Raw genomic sequence first — 13,663 nt, 5'->3', positions numbered from 1 at the left:
ATGTTCACCTCAAATCAACCTGAGTGTCATTTCTCTTTAGTTCTGATCTCACTGCTGAGCTGCACAACAAACCAAGGTCAGTAACCTTCTTCTGTCACACTTTAAACCTGAGAAATGCTCACTGATATGACCTGATTGGGTTCATAGTTCACAATGTAAAGTCTAACAGATCATCAGTTTTTCATTTTAACCCTCACAGCTCATCTGACTGTGAGTCCCAGCAGCTCTCAGTTCTTTGAATATGACTCTGTGTCTCTGAGCTGTGAGGAGGACGACAGCTCTGCTGGATGGACTCTGAGGAGAAACACAAGCAAACGACAGAGGACTCAGTGTGGAACAGATGGATTTGGGCAACCAGCAGGTCGCTCCTGTAAGATCACACTTTTCCTGTCAGACAGTGGAGTTTACTGGTGTGAGTCCAGAGAGGCTCCCATCAGTAACATGGTTAACCTGACAGTCACTGGTAAGCTGAGTGTGTGGAGTTAGTGTTGATGAAGCTGTGTGTAAATGGATGAAATGCTGTAGTTTGTCTCTGTGTTGAGGTGGATCAGTGATCCTGCAGAGTCCTGTCCTCCCTGTGATGGAGGGAGATGACGTCACTCTGCTCTGTAAAACAAAGGCCTCCAACCTCACAGCTGCTTTCTATAAAGATGGCATCTTCATTGGGAATGAGTCAACAGGTCACATGACCATCCAGCATGTTTCCAGGTCTGATGAAGGCCTCTACAAGTGTGACATCAGCGGTCATGGAGAGTCTCCATCCAGCTGGATCACTGTCACAGGTGACACACTCACCTGTCTGTGTTTCTGCAGCTTTCAACATTCACAATGTGACGACAACTTAATGACTGTGTTTGCTTTATTTTAGGGGAACACACCACATCTGTTCTCACTGTGCTGTTGTCTGTTGGATCAGTCTGTGTTGTGGTTCTACTGGTGTTACTGGTTCTGCTGCTGAGATGGCGTGCTCATAGGAAACCTGAAGGTGAGACCTAGACTTCTGGATTTTATATAAATAAAGTTCTGCTGAATAAGCTACACAGCTATTGTGATTAGATGTTTTTATATTTACTCTCACTCCCAATGGAAGTACCTCCAAGCTGTTACACAGTAATGAAAAAACATTTTTCTTTCTAAACATTTTTCTATTTCTTATTCTCTTCATTTACCCCTAACTAATTTCGGGTTAAATGTTGTTGTTTTTTTTCAGCTGAAAATCCTGAAGAAGTCCAAGAAAACCAAGTCACCTACACTGAGGTCATTTTATCAAATCGTCAGCAAAAACCAGTCAAACCAAAAAGAGGTAAATTTTCTTTTATTAAGATTTGTGGTTGTGGTCCATAAAATTAGAACACTTAATGGAAGTGTGGACATTTAGAATTACATAATCAAAAATAAATAAATAAATAAATAAATAAACATAAATTATAGGTTCAGCCAGAGAGTGAATACCTATGTAGGTGAACACAGAGGGCTTTCTTCCAAAGAGCCTATCAGCAGCTTAAACAGGAAATAAGTGACCAGTCACGTTATTGCATGGCATGCTTACCATGCAAATGTGGGTCACTTGTTTTTTTGTTTTATTTTCCATTATTATGCGTTCATGTTAATTTAATAGACTATATGCAATAGACAGATTAACTATGGCATCACCCGCAGGTTTCTGGGCTTCTGGCATTTTGAAGCTTCAACAAAACTCAAAAATTTTAACAGCTCCAGCTTGGCCATCTGTCTTTCTGCTAGTACCATCATCTCCGAACCACACATCATATCGCACATCAGACGTATTATTTGTCATATAATGACATTAAAAATGCTCCCGAGGGCACCAACAGAACAAACTATGTAGAGTTCAAGGACTCCAATTAGCTGAGGTGAAGCCTAGCATACAGCTAATAACAGTTTCTCCATCCACCTGTAAGTCAAAGAGGCCACGCCCCTATGAATGCAAACTTTAAGCTTTAATAAAGTTTAAACAGGTGAGTTTTTCTTTTTTTTTTAAATCCACTTAAGGAGTCCTGATACCAGAAATTTTGTAGGTGGTACTAATGCCAGTGGAATTACTCAAGTCTCAATACAGAAAAACAAAATGATCATCCAACGTATTTAAACATAAACTCGTGTTTTAACACTAACAAGGTTGCTGGTCATTTATTTAAAATTGTAACAATACATTTGGTTCCGGGACAAAGACTGAAATGTTAAGATGTTTGCTGAGTGGCCAACTTATGTTGCAGTTACATTGTTAGAGTTACATTACCATACCATATCATACCATTACCATAGGAATTTTTTTTTTTAGTCATTGAAAAAAAATGACCCTTTTGAAAAGCTCTGGTTCTCTCAAACAAACTAATAATGAGATTTCAGGAAAATGTGAGAAGGATAATACTTTGGATTTTACTGTGAACTGAAACTTACTGAACTTATTTTTGGATGCCTTTATGTGTTTCACTAAACTGGAAGTATTTTCTTACAGTAACATTGTTTGCATTTCCTTTTTGCAAAACAGTTATCACCCTTTGGTCCTTCCCTTTAAATGTGAAGTACTTCCCTTTCCTGTCAGTGAGTTGGAGCAAAGCTAACACCAATCAATATCTCCCATGTTGCGGCAGTCACAGGTCTGCCTCACACAGGCCAGATGTCAGATGTGTTGTGAATTCTGCCAGTTTCATAACTGAGCAGTAAATTTAGAAGCAGCTCAGATTAATCCCAGATGTGTCCGGGTTTGGTACACACAATATACATACACAGTTGTTTCTCTAATACACAAAGGACTAAAAGACCAACAACTTCCCACTTCTTTTCCCCAGAATTCCCCAGAATTCTGTCTAAAAAACCCTCAGCAGCAACTTCCTGTTATTTATTCCAGATAACTGTTCTCTGAGGTTGTGACATTTCTCACCATGGTCTTGTCTGGTTTGTCTAACAATTGTTTTGTATTTGAGAGCAGGTTTCATTTGTGCCTGGTGGAGAAATTTTGGTTAGAACTGAAAGAAACTGACATCTGCTTTCTTTCTTTTTCACACAAACATCCCCAGTTTCATGTGGTAACCATAGTTTCACAGCAGAGGGGATGTTTTTTTGTTTTGTTTGTTTAAAGGAAAAAGCTTGAAAAGTTGTCGCTATTTATAAAAATTCCTTATTAATCTCCACATAAACAAAAATAGTTATGTTTTTGTCCCTTTATTCATTTCTTTGTTTTATTGTGCAGCGAATGATCCAGCTGCACTCGATACAACACAAGATGTCACTGCTGGGCAGAGAATAAAAGGTACAGCTGCTCTGTATCTTTGTACTTATTCTAACCACATCATGACTTAAGCACAGAATATCTAAAGGCTCATTTCTGTCAGAGAGAAAACTGTAACGCTGTTTGAACTGTGTGTGTTTGTGTTCAGACTTTAAACCAGAGCCAGACGTTGTCTACTCTTCAGTGAAGTAGTCCACCAGTCCAACCACTGACGTCCAGCTGCTGGTCACTAACTGGTCCGTTCCCTCTCACTGAATTAGACCTGCATGCTCACAATGTATTTTTAACTTGAGTTTTCAAATTTTATCTTCTACTAATATGATTTATGTCCTTGACTGTTCTCATGTTTAATTTATTTATGTTTGATGGCGTTTGTTCTCATTCTTATCACACTCAGTTACTCTTCAGCAGTAATATTGTCATGTGTTTTCTCATGTGTGCTTGGAAAAGATATCAAATGGAAAATTTGACTTATTTGTTTGTGGCTAACTGATATATGCCCTTCTTTCAATCATTCAGTGGCTGAAAACAGAACAGCTTCATTCCAGGATGTGCATGTTTGAGACTAAAGGATTGGCATTTTTATATATCATCCAGAAACCAAAGAGCAGAGGGATTTGTGTCGCCTTCTGAGACTGAACTGGGGATGTATTTGAAAAAAAAAACATTAAGAAGATCTAATGTTCTCACCTCCTCAGCAAAGAGCTGAAAGGGTTTGGTGTCCGATAATTTACACGCATGATCAGTCAGGCTGATTCATGTGTCCCAGCTCTTGGGTTAAACCACTCTGAAGCCTAACATAGCCAAAACATCCATTTAGAGTCTTCAGCCACCTACTGTTAAGTCCAAGTATTACAGTTATACAGATATAATTTAAAGACAAAATGTTTTCATCTTTCGCTTTAGAGAAATAAAACAGGAACTGAGCAGGTTTGACTTGTTTGTTCTAGGGATGGACCGATCGGATACAGTCTTGGTATCGATCCTGACCTAAATTACTTTATTGGATATCGGGGAGAAATAAAAAATGTAACCCGATCCATTAAATGTCACAAAAGCACCTCACAAAACTTGCAACATGGCGTAGTGACCTTAGCATGAAGGAGCAGTATGCGTCACACAGTAGAGTGGCTGTTGTGTTTGAGACCTGTCAGCGTTGTAGAGTTGCTTCACACTGAAAGCATCTGGAGCCAAACCGGCATTTAATCTCTGAGCTATCGCAGAGAAGTAAAGCAAGTGAGTCAGTTCATTTTTGAATGTTTGCAAAGCGATCTTGCATTAAGCTTAACAACCGATATATGGAGCTCGGACGTCTGTGCGTTGTCATTGCCAAGTCTGACCGTACAAAAGATAGACTCAAGTTTTACTTTAAAAAACAAACAACTTTCATACTTGTGTTAAGGTTTGTATGGAAATGACATAACATTCAGCGTCAGGTTAAATGTGATAGAAACAGCTTACTGACATTCATCTTGATAACAGATGAGTGTCATGAAGCCATGTTTGCTTTCATTTGCACTTATTTCCACTCTGGATGTCTCTTTACATTTAAGTATGAAAGGGTCCATTTTAAGTTGTGGAATATAAAGATTATTTTGTCTTGATTTTGCACTTCTTTTTTCAGAACAAAAGAGCTTTTGAAATCTGCATAAAATTGCATTTTAAATTATTTTTGAATATTGCTTCAAATACTTAGATTTAAAGTTCTGCTAAATGTTTAAATAAAAAGATCAGCATTGTTGAACTGTGAAATATTTTGGGTGACGTGTATTCTTTGCATTTTAAAGTGTTTGGTCTTTTTAAATTTGAGTATGACCTAATACAAAATGCAACAAGATATAAAAAACAGTTTTATTAATTTTAAAATACACTATATAGGCAGATGTCCAAATTCATGATATCGGTATCAGTCATAAAAAAATGGTATCGTTCCATCTCTAGTTTATTCTCAGTGTCACACTTGTATTTTTGTTTTTTTCAGTCAAATTTGATCCATTTAAAAGTTTTATCTTGGAAACATTTTATTAATTAAAACAGATTTCAATAGACAAAATAAATTCTATTAGTTTGCTAACAATTCTCTGTGTTTTATTCAACATTTGTAAACTCTTGGTGTTCCATGTCCTAAACGAGTCATCTTTAGCAATGAACGGGGAAGTTCAGGTTCATCCCCATTTGTCAGTACATGTACGTTTATTGTTGTGTTTGCCTCAAAACCCATTAACTCTTGTCTGTGTGTTTGCCTGTTATCTGATTGGTTTACTATAAACTTTAATCCCGATGTGTTTCAAAAACATTTCTCCTCATCCTCTAAACGTGTCACAAGTTTGGGTTTATTCAGAAAGGTTTTTTTCACACCTAAATTGGCTTTTGAGGTTTTAAAATAAGTAAATAAATATCTATATATCAAAATAAAAATGTGCCCGTTTGATTACTTTGTTTAAAAGTAAAATTCTGTAAATCAAATGTTATTTAACTAGCACTGTTGTGCCAAGTCTGGTGGTGTTTTAGTACTTAATCTTGTTTTAGCACCTAAAATAAACTTGTGTTTTTGTGTATGTATGTGTGTTATTCAGCACCAGACACTAATGAAACTGCAGCAGAGATCCAACCACAGCAGATAGGTCCACAGCATGAGAATAAAGATCAGCCCCCAGAGAACAAAATGTGTCCCTACGGTTAACAGAAATAGTGCACCTGCAGGAAGAAAAACAAAAATTGAAACAAGAACTGTCCAAAAACTAATTAGACAAGGACTTCCTGAAAGACAACAACTCTAAAGTGAAGACCTACACAGGAGCCCCTAATCTCCTCAATGTTTTCAGCTGGTGCTAATTGGTCACACCTAGTCAGGTGTGGATAAAAACTTACCTGAGGCAAGCTTTCTGGAACTTCACTTGTCTTTGCCTTGGTGGTACCAGCCATTTTAGCCAACCTGGTTTTCCATTTTAAGATAAAACCTCTTCTCACTAACACTCTAGTATTCATCTCCTTTTTTATGTTGCGGCTTTTGAGCCGGGTCGTAACACAGGGCTGTCATCTGTTGCTTTACTAATGGGCGTGCTGTAACAAATTAGCCCCATCTTACCAGATACTCACAGAAAAATCTCATTTTCAGATGCTCTTGTTGACTTTCATGCATTTAAGACTAAACCTTCCACTTGAACATGTTGCACACCTCTTTGATTTTAGCTTAAACTAAAACCACTGTGTTTAACATTACTGTAAATTTACTGTGCGCTCACCTCAGCCCATTGGTGCACTGGGCTAAAATACATTGCATATAGGCCAGTGTGCCACACCAGTATGTTGAGATGTTTGGTGACCGTGTGACAGTTATTGACTATTTTGAAGTTTTTATAGAGAACACAAAATTTACGCGCTAAGACATATTCCACATACAAAAGTAGGCACACAATTAAATATTTCAAAGGCATCACACCACAAGGGACCACCTCTTTCATGTCTAAAGCATGGGGAGGGCGTACCAGTGACAAACCTATAGCTGATGGCTTTCTGGAGAAGCTATCACCTGGGGACATAGTGCTCGCAGACCGGGTTTTTGATATTACGGAAAGTGTTGCCGTAATGGGTGCCACTTTAAAAATCCCAGCATTTACCCAGGTTCGTAGTCAGTTACAAGCAAAAGATGTGGAAGAGACACGAAAACTTGCACAGGTCAGGATCCATGTTGAACGAGTTATAGACTGTCTAGGCTCAATGTACACCATACTGAATGACACCATACATCTAGATTTAGTGGTGCCGTGTGAAGGTGAAAACATGACTTTGCTGGATAAGATAGTCGCCGTTCCATGTGCGCTGACAAATATGTGCCCAAGTGTTGTATTGAAGCAATCAACTGATGAATAACTGTTTTCCAGTTTGTTTTGAAATGTTTTTGGTTTGTTTGCATTGTTTTGTTTTTCCACAAAGCAGCTAATAAAGCACAACGGAATACAATTTCTCCTCTTTCTTGTAAGCTTCTGTAATAAAATGAGAAAATAATGCCAGTTATAAATAAAGACAATTTAATTAATTATGAAACACTTATTTTATTTCTATTGGATCTGAACATGTTGTGTAATACTACAACCTGAAAAGACATATTGCGTTGGCCTGTACAGGAGAAAACATTTTAACAACAGCGATAAAATGAAATAAATCAAAATTAGAAAATAGATACACCAAAGTATGTATGTTGTGAATGACATTGGTAGCATTTTAAACATGATCTACTAATTCACAGTGAGTTATAGAAAAACAGGTAAAATAAAACATGAAGTGCAGAGTACAGGAAGATGGGTCCACCCTAATGTGACACCGAACCAAAAATCTTAAAACAAACCTGCAATATTAGAGTTGTGTCTAAACGGGTGTAACTGGAATACTGTCTCAGTTTTCTTAGCAAGCTTTTTTTCTCTCTCTTTTTTTGATTGTCGTTGCAACATCCATGGAAGGTTGTCCTCGTCAAACGCTGGGTTCTGAATCAGTGTAGTGATTGGCCAAGAGCGCTGACATAACAACTTTGTAAAAGAAATTCTGAGCCACTGCTAAACCTTTATCCCACATGTTTACATCTGGCATCACATATGTAATTACAAAAGCTTTGGTTGTCCACACAAGTCACAAAAGTGTGACTTTGTAACAAAAAAGAGTGCCCTTTTCCTTGCTGTACTGGTGGTGTAGTTGATTGCATGGCCTGGGACTCCTTGCACTTTCTTCATATTTGAGGGCATTATCCAGTAAGCCTGGACATCTGTAGGTGTGATGTTCCCTCGTAGATGCACTGCAGTATCAATTTTGTACAGGAGAGCTGCCACATGTACACACTTCTCTGCCACACCCCCCGTGCATGTACAATGGGCACTCTCAACCTCCCATTAGATTTAAGCATAACCCGTCTAAGTACCCTCTATGTTTGATGATGTCACGCAGCCTCAGCGCCACCTCTTGCAGGTGCCACTGCTTCTTGATTTTCAGGACCTGGTATGCAGGCAGTTTGATCCCCTACAGCCCTGCATCATTGGTCCCCTGCCTGTAAGCGGTTTGCTGCTCTGCATGGCCAAGAGCAGATTGACTGTGGCACCTGGTGGATCTGCCCCTGAACCCTCTGGTTGCCCTTTCGGGCGTAGGGGAGCTGCTGTCTGCCTCCTCTCACCTAGCCTCGCTTATGAAAGAGCAGGCCACTGCTATGGGCTGCACTTTAGGCTCATTCTGGGTAGCACGCCGCCACCTGTGGCTGTCTCAGTCCTGGCTCCATGTCGGGCGACCGGGACTGCCTTATGAGACTGTCGGTTGACCCTTCAGCCATGTTCGACCAAGGTGCGGCCTGGCTCCTGCAGCAGGCTACAGAGACTCACGGCACTGCTTAGTAGGTTTCATGAGGCCTGCGCAGGAGTTTGGACAGGGTGGAGAGGCCCAGGGCTTCTGTGCCTCAACCTGACCCAGCTAGAGACCCTGGAGCTCTTCCACCCTAGCTGGAAGCCTTTCGTAGACGCGGCAGTCACGCCCAGGGCAGGCAGGGAGGATGTGGAGTCTCTCAGTCCTCCAGCCACCCCCTCCCCCCTGACATCTCTTGGAGCCAGGCCACCCAGCCCTATCCACAGAGCAGCGCAGGGTGGCCTGGTCAGCCCTGGGGGCGGACCCGTGGGTGGTTTCCACTATGACCCAGGGTTATCGCCTGCAGTTTTGCCGCAGACCCCCTGTAACATAATGTCCCAACCTTTAACCCCGTGAGCAACCCGAAGCAGGCCCTGGTGCTGCAGGAGGAACTGGTGATGCTTCTGGCAAAGGGGGCCATACAGGAGGTGGACGTTGGGGACCGCAAAGTGGGGTTTTTCTCCCACTACTTACTGGTCGACAAGCAGGACGGGGGTCTTTGTCCCATTCTGGACAACAGGGGCCTCAATTGTTATCTCCGGCCCCTGAAGTGCAAGATGTTGATGGTCCTCAGATTCGGGTCCGAGAGCAGATCTTGGATTTCCGCGCTCGCCTCTTTGGCATCTCCCTGGCACTCCGAACCTTTACCAGGTGTGTGCACACCGCCCTCGCTCCTATGAGGCTGTGGGGCCTCAGGCTGGCTGGTCTGCGCCTCCTCAATAGAACAGTGCCGCAGCCATGTTGCCCTTCTGGTCTCCCATGTTCAGGCTCTGGGGCTCTGCCTGAATCCCAAGAAGTGCAGGTTGGAACCACCTCAGAGTACCACCTTTCTAGGCATGTACCTGGACTCCATCAGGGGCTTGGTGTCCCTCACAGTGGAACGGTAGCGGGTCCTCAGGGTGTGCCTGGACCACTTCAGCCTCCGCTCTTGGGTGAACTGGAGCCTGTGTCTCCGCCTCATGGGCCTGAATGCTGCAGTTGGAGTCCCAGCTAGAGGCAGGCAGAGCCGCAGTTACCCTGCGTGGGCTGGTGGCTGCAATCGCACTCAGCCACGCCAACACTGCTTTGATTTCGTGGTTCTTGAGGGGTGCCCAGATCGTACACCAGGGTCCCCATTCCCCCCGGGATCTGGACCTGGTCCTTCATGCCCTCCAGCGCCCTACCTTCGAGCCTCTGGAAAAAGCAGAGTTGAAGCGGCTGCCGCTCAAGGCCGCCTTTCTTCATCGCCAGAAAAATTAGTGAGCTCCAGGCGCTGTCGGTCCATGGTGAATGCTGCAGGTGGCTGCCAGAAGGCCAGGGGGTGGTCCTCTGGCCGAACCCTACCTTCTTGCCGTAAGTCCTCTCAGATTTCCACCTTCCCCAGTCAGTTAAGCTGCGGTCAGCTCCCACAGAAGGTTTGGACTGGGAGGAGGCGCAGCGACTCTGGGCCCTTTGCCCTCTACAAGCACTGGCGCTGTACGTTGCATGTACTCAGCCAATTTGGACCATGGACCAACTGTTTGTCTCGTTCCATCCCAGGATCCTGGGCAGGCCCCTGTCCAAGTCCCAGTCGTCCCTAAGGTTGTAGAGGCAATCCGCCAGCCTTACTCCTTGGCAGCAATCCCTCTCCCCTCGGGTGTGCGAGCACACTCAACACGTGGGGTGGCCACTTGTTGGGCCTTGTGGCCTCCCTCTCCGCATTTTGTGTGGTCGCCACGTGGTCCTCAGCCACCACTTTTATGTGGTTTTACCACTTGAACGTGGCAGCCAGCCCCTCTTTGGGAAGCGGGTGCTGGGTGCCCATCGATGGTAGCTGTCGTTCCCTGGTCTGCCTGGCGTCTTGCAGGCTGACTGAAAACATCCGATCAGTTGCGGTATTTGCGTCTTGCAGGACCGGTTCAGGCCAGTCATGCGGACTGATGCCTCCACCCCCCGACTTGGCCTTGCATCTGGCATATGTCTGTAAAAAAGGAAACCAGTGTGTCTTTGGACACCTGTAATTAAAATATTTTCAGAGGCGCCTCAGTGTCTGAATGGTTCCAGTTCAGCTCCATAACAGCAGCGTCCCTGGTTTGATTCCTGTGTTTCAGCTCATATCTGCCTCTCTCACTGAGGGGGACGTAACTACATGGAAATGGATTTGATTATCAACCAATCTACAGATCACTGAGAACAGAGGACACCTTATTCCTCAGATTTTTATATAAAGATGTTTATAGAAAATACTGGATCATATTAAAACAATAGTTTTTTTTTTTTAAAGGGACTATAGTGTGACTGTAGTTAGATTTCAAAATAACTTTATCAAGCATCATCATATCACAAAGAAAAAAGTGAGCCCCCCACCACTTTCTTTGAACCAATAGAAAAGCTGGTGCTCAGAGGAAGAGGGCGGGCTTTACTTGGTGTCAGTGACAGAAATGAAAAAAAAAAAGCTCAAATGAGTGAGAAGGACGATGAAGGAAACATCTGTGCTGTGTCTGCTCTGTAAGTAGAATCTCTGTGTTTGTTTGAATTCTTGTACTTTGACTGTCTGCTCTCCTGATAACTGATGATGGAGGAGAAGACATGAAAAACAAATCAGGCTGAATTCAAGTTCAAAACACCACGAGGACCAACTGCAGGTCTGAACTGACTCTTTATCTTTGCTCAGGAGTCGAGGAAACACATAAGTGACCACAGTAAGAGCTGCTTTTTAGATAAAAATTGGGATAGCAGATGGAGATGCCAAACTGTGTGAATACGTTTAAGTAGTAGATAATTTGTAAAGTATATACTCAGCATGTACATAATGATCACAGTAAAAGCTGAGTCCACACTCTGTAAATACTTGTCCGTAAGTTCCTCCAGAAATGTTGATTAAAACAGTATAAAAATGTTATTTAAATTAGTTTTAACAGCACAGGTAGCGGAGAGGTGCAGTGGTTAGTGTATTTGTGATACAGGCAAAGTGTGAGCCAAATGAGCCAAATCCAGAACTGGGCAGAAAGACTCATGTGAAAATGTGTTTTCTTTAAACAAAACATAATCAGAGGAATTTTGGCACTAACTGACTGGGGGGAGAAAAAAACCACTAACATGGACTGCCTAACAGACAAGCAGGAGAGCACACAGATTGCAGGTGATCAGGAACTGAAGAAAACTGAGGGCTTAAATAAAAACATGAGGCAATTAGAGAGAAAGGCCACAGCTGGTGAAAATGAGGCACAGGTGAACCGAAGCTAAGTAACTAGACAAGAGGAAGAAAAAGCTGAACACAATAAGACACAAGCATAAAGAAATAAACACTAACACAAGAGACAAGACTGACTTAACATCAGCAAACAAGGAACTAAGAACTGCAAACATAGACACAAAACTCAGAAGCATTCAAACTCATGACTAAATAATAAAACACCAGAATGTGAGCTACCCCATAAATCCAAAAATAAAATTCAAACCACTGTGTCAATGTCAGTGTTTGTCAACTGTTTGTGTGGAGTTGTTCTTTATGTTCACCTCAAATCAACCTGAGTGTCATTTCTCTTTAGTTCTGATCTCACTGCTGAGCTGCACAACAAACCAAGGTCAGTAACCTTCTTCTGTCACAGTTTAAACCTGAGAAATGCTCACTGATATGACCTGATTGTGTTCATGCTTCACAATGGATCTCACTTATAAAACTGATGAAATGAAGGATAAGGATAAATAAATGTAAATCCTGTGTCACATCATCAATAAACGCTAGTTTCCCAGTGCCACTCCCACCCATGCACTCCCAAGCCATCACACTACGCTTTGGATCATTATGGTAGAGGTTGATCTTGGTTTCATCAGTCTAAAGTACGTTTTTACAACTTTTTTAGATGATTTTTTTTTTTAATTTAGTAAAGTCGGATCTAGTCTTCCTATACTTGAGGCTCATGAGTGGCTTGCACCTTTCAGTGAACCCTGTGGATTTACTTCCATGCAGTTTAGTTGTAATGGTAGACATAAAGAGAATGGTAGAAAATGCATTGTTCCCTCAGTTGGCTACTAAGGATTGTTTCTCATCAGTATTGAAATTATGCGGCCATTCACCACTGTTGTCTTCCATGGATATCCAGGTCTTTTCGCATTGCTTAGTTCATGAAGGCAATTTCTCAGATGTTTTTATGTTTTTTTTCCTTCTGCAGCTTAAGGGTGGCTTGATTCACCTGCATTGAGAGCTGCTTTAACTGCATGTTGTTGGTCCACAGCAAAATCTTCTAAATCCAAGCACAACAACTCAAACCAACTCAAGGCCTCATATCTTAACTGATAATGACATAATGGAATTGCAATACCTGCCCATGAAATGAATAAATAAATAACTGTCTAGTTAATTTTTTTGGTCACTCAATAAAGACGGTGGCAGAAGTTAGGTAGCTGAAACTCCTAAACCCTTCATCCAACTTGAATATGGAGGAAATGACCTCAAATGACAGCTGAAAGTCTACACAAGAAATGATAAGTTTTTCATTTTAACCCTCACAGCTCGTCTGACTGTGAGTCCCAGCAGCTCTCAGTTCTTTAAAGGAGACTTCATGTCTCTGAGCTGTGAGGAGGACGACAGCTCTGCTGGATGGACTCTGAGGAGAAACACAAGCACACGACAGAGGACTCAGTGTGGAAGTACATGGGGAAAACCAGCTGGTTCTTCCTGTAACACCTCTTTGATGCTTCATGACAGTGGAGTTTACTGGTGCGAGTCCAGAGAGGGTCCCATCAGTAACATGGTTAACCTGACAGTCACTGGTAAGCTGAGTGTGTGGAGTTAGTGTTGATGAAGCTGTGTGTAAATGGATGAAATGCTGTAGTTTGTCTCTGTGTTGAGGTGGATCAGTGATCCTGCAGAGTCCTGTCCTCCCTGTGATGGAGGGAGATGACGTCACTCTGCTCTGTAAAACAAAGACCACTCCCTCCAACCTCCCAGCTGCTTTCTATAAAGATGGCTCCCTCATCAGGAAGCAGCCTACAGGTCACATGACCATCCAGCATGTTTCCAGGTCTGATGAAGGCCTCTACAAGTGTGACATCAGCGGTCATGGA

General features: G+C 42.3%; 1 protein-coding gene and 1 pseudogene across 1 annotated transcript; both read left to right on the top strand.

The window, feature by feature from the left end:
* On the top strand, positions 1-3,637 carry LOC148103487 (low affinity immunoglobulin gamma Fc region receptor II-like). The gene is made up of 7 exons (XM_087838775.1): positions 1-76; positions 200-463; positions 543-782; positions 869-985; positions 1,211-1,303; positions 3,215-3,274; positions 3,402-3,637. Exons 1-7 carry the CDS (start codon positions 1-3, stop codon positions 3,443-3,445), a joined length of 894 nt encoding a protein of 297 aa, XP_087694901.1. The 3' UTR covers positions 3,446-3,637.
* A 914-nt stretch (positions 3,638-4,551) lies between these two features.
* LOC148103486 (uncharacterized) lies at positions 4,552-7,126 on the top strand (annotated as a pseudogene).
* The last annotated feature ends 6,537 nt before the right edge of the window (positions 7,127-13,663 follow it).

This window comes from Neolamprologus brichardi, chromosome 3 (genome assembly GCF_056152115.1).
Source record: "Neolamprologus brichardi isolate AB-2024 chromosome 3, ASM5615211v1, whole genome shotgun sequence".
Taxonomy (NCBI): domain Eukaryota; kingdom Metazoa; phylum Chordata; class Actinopteri; order Cichliformes; family Cichlidae; genus Neolamprologus; species Neolamprologus brichardi.
This window is presented reverse-complemented; position numbering and strand designations above follow the sequence as displayed.

Excerpts from the sequence above, each read along its gene's own strand:
- LOC148103487 (XM_087838775.1), top strand. The coding sequence starts at position 1 with ATGTTCACCTCAAATCAACCTGAGTGTCATTTCTCTTTAGTTCTGATC. Across the intron at positions 464-542 it reads GGTTAACCTGACAGTCACTG|GTGGATCAGTGATCCTGCAG; the intron begins GTAAGCTGAGTG and ends CTCTGTGTTGAG. Across the intron at positions 783-868 it reads CAGCTGGATCACTGTCACAG|GGGAACACACCACATCTGTT; the intron begins GTGACACACTCA and ends GCTTTATTTTAG.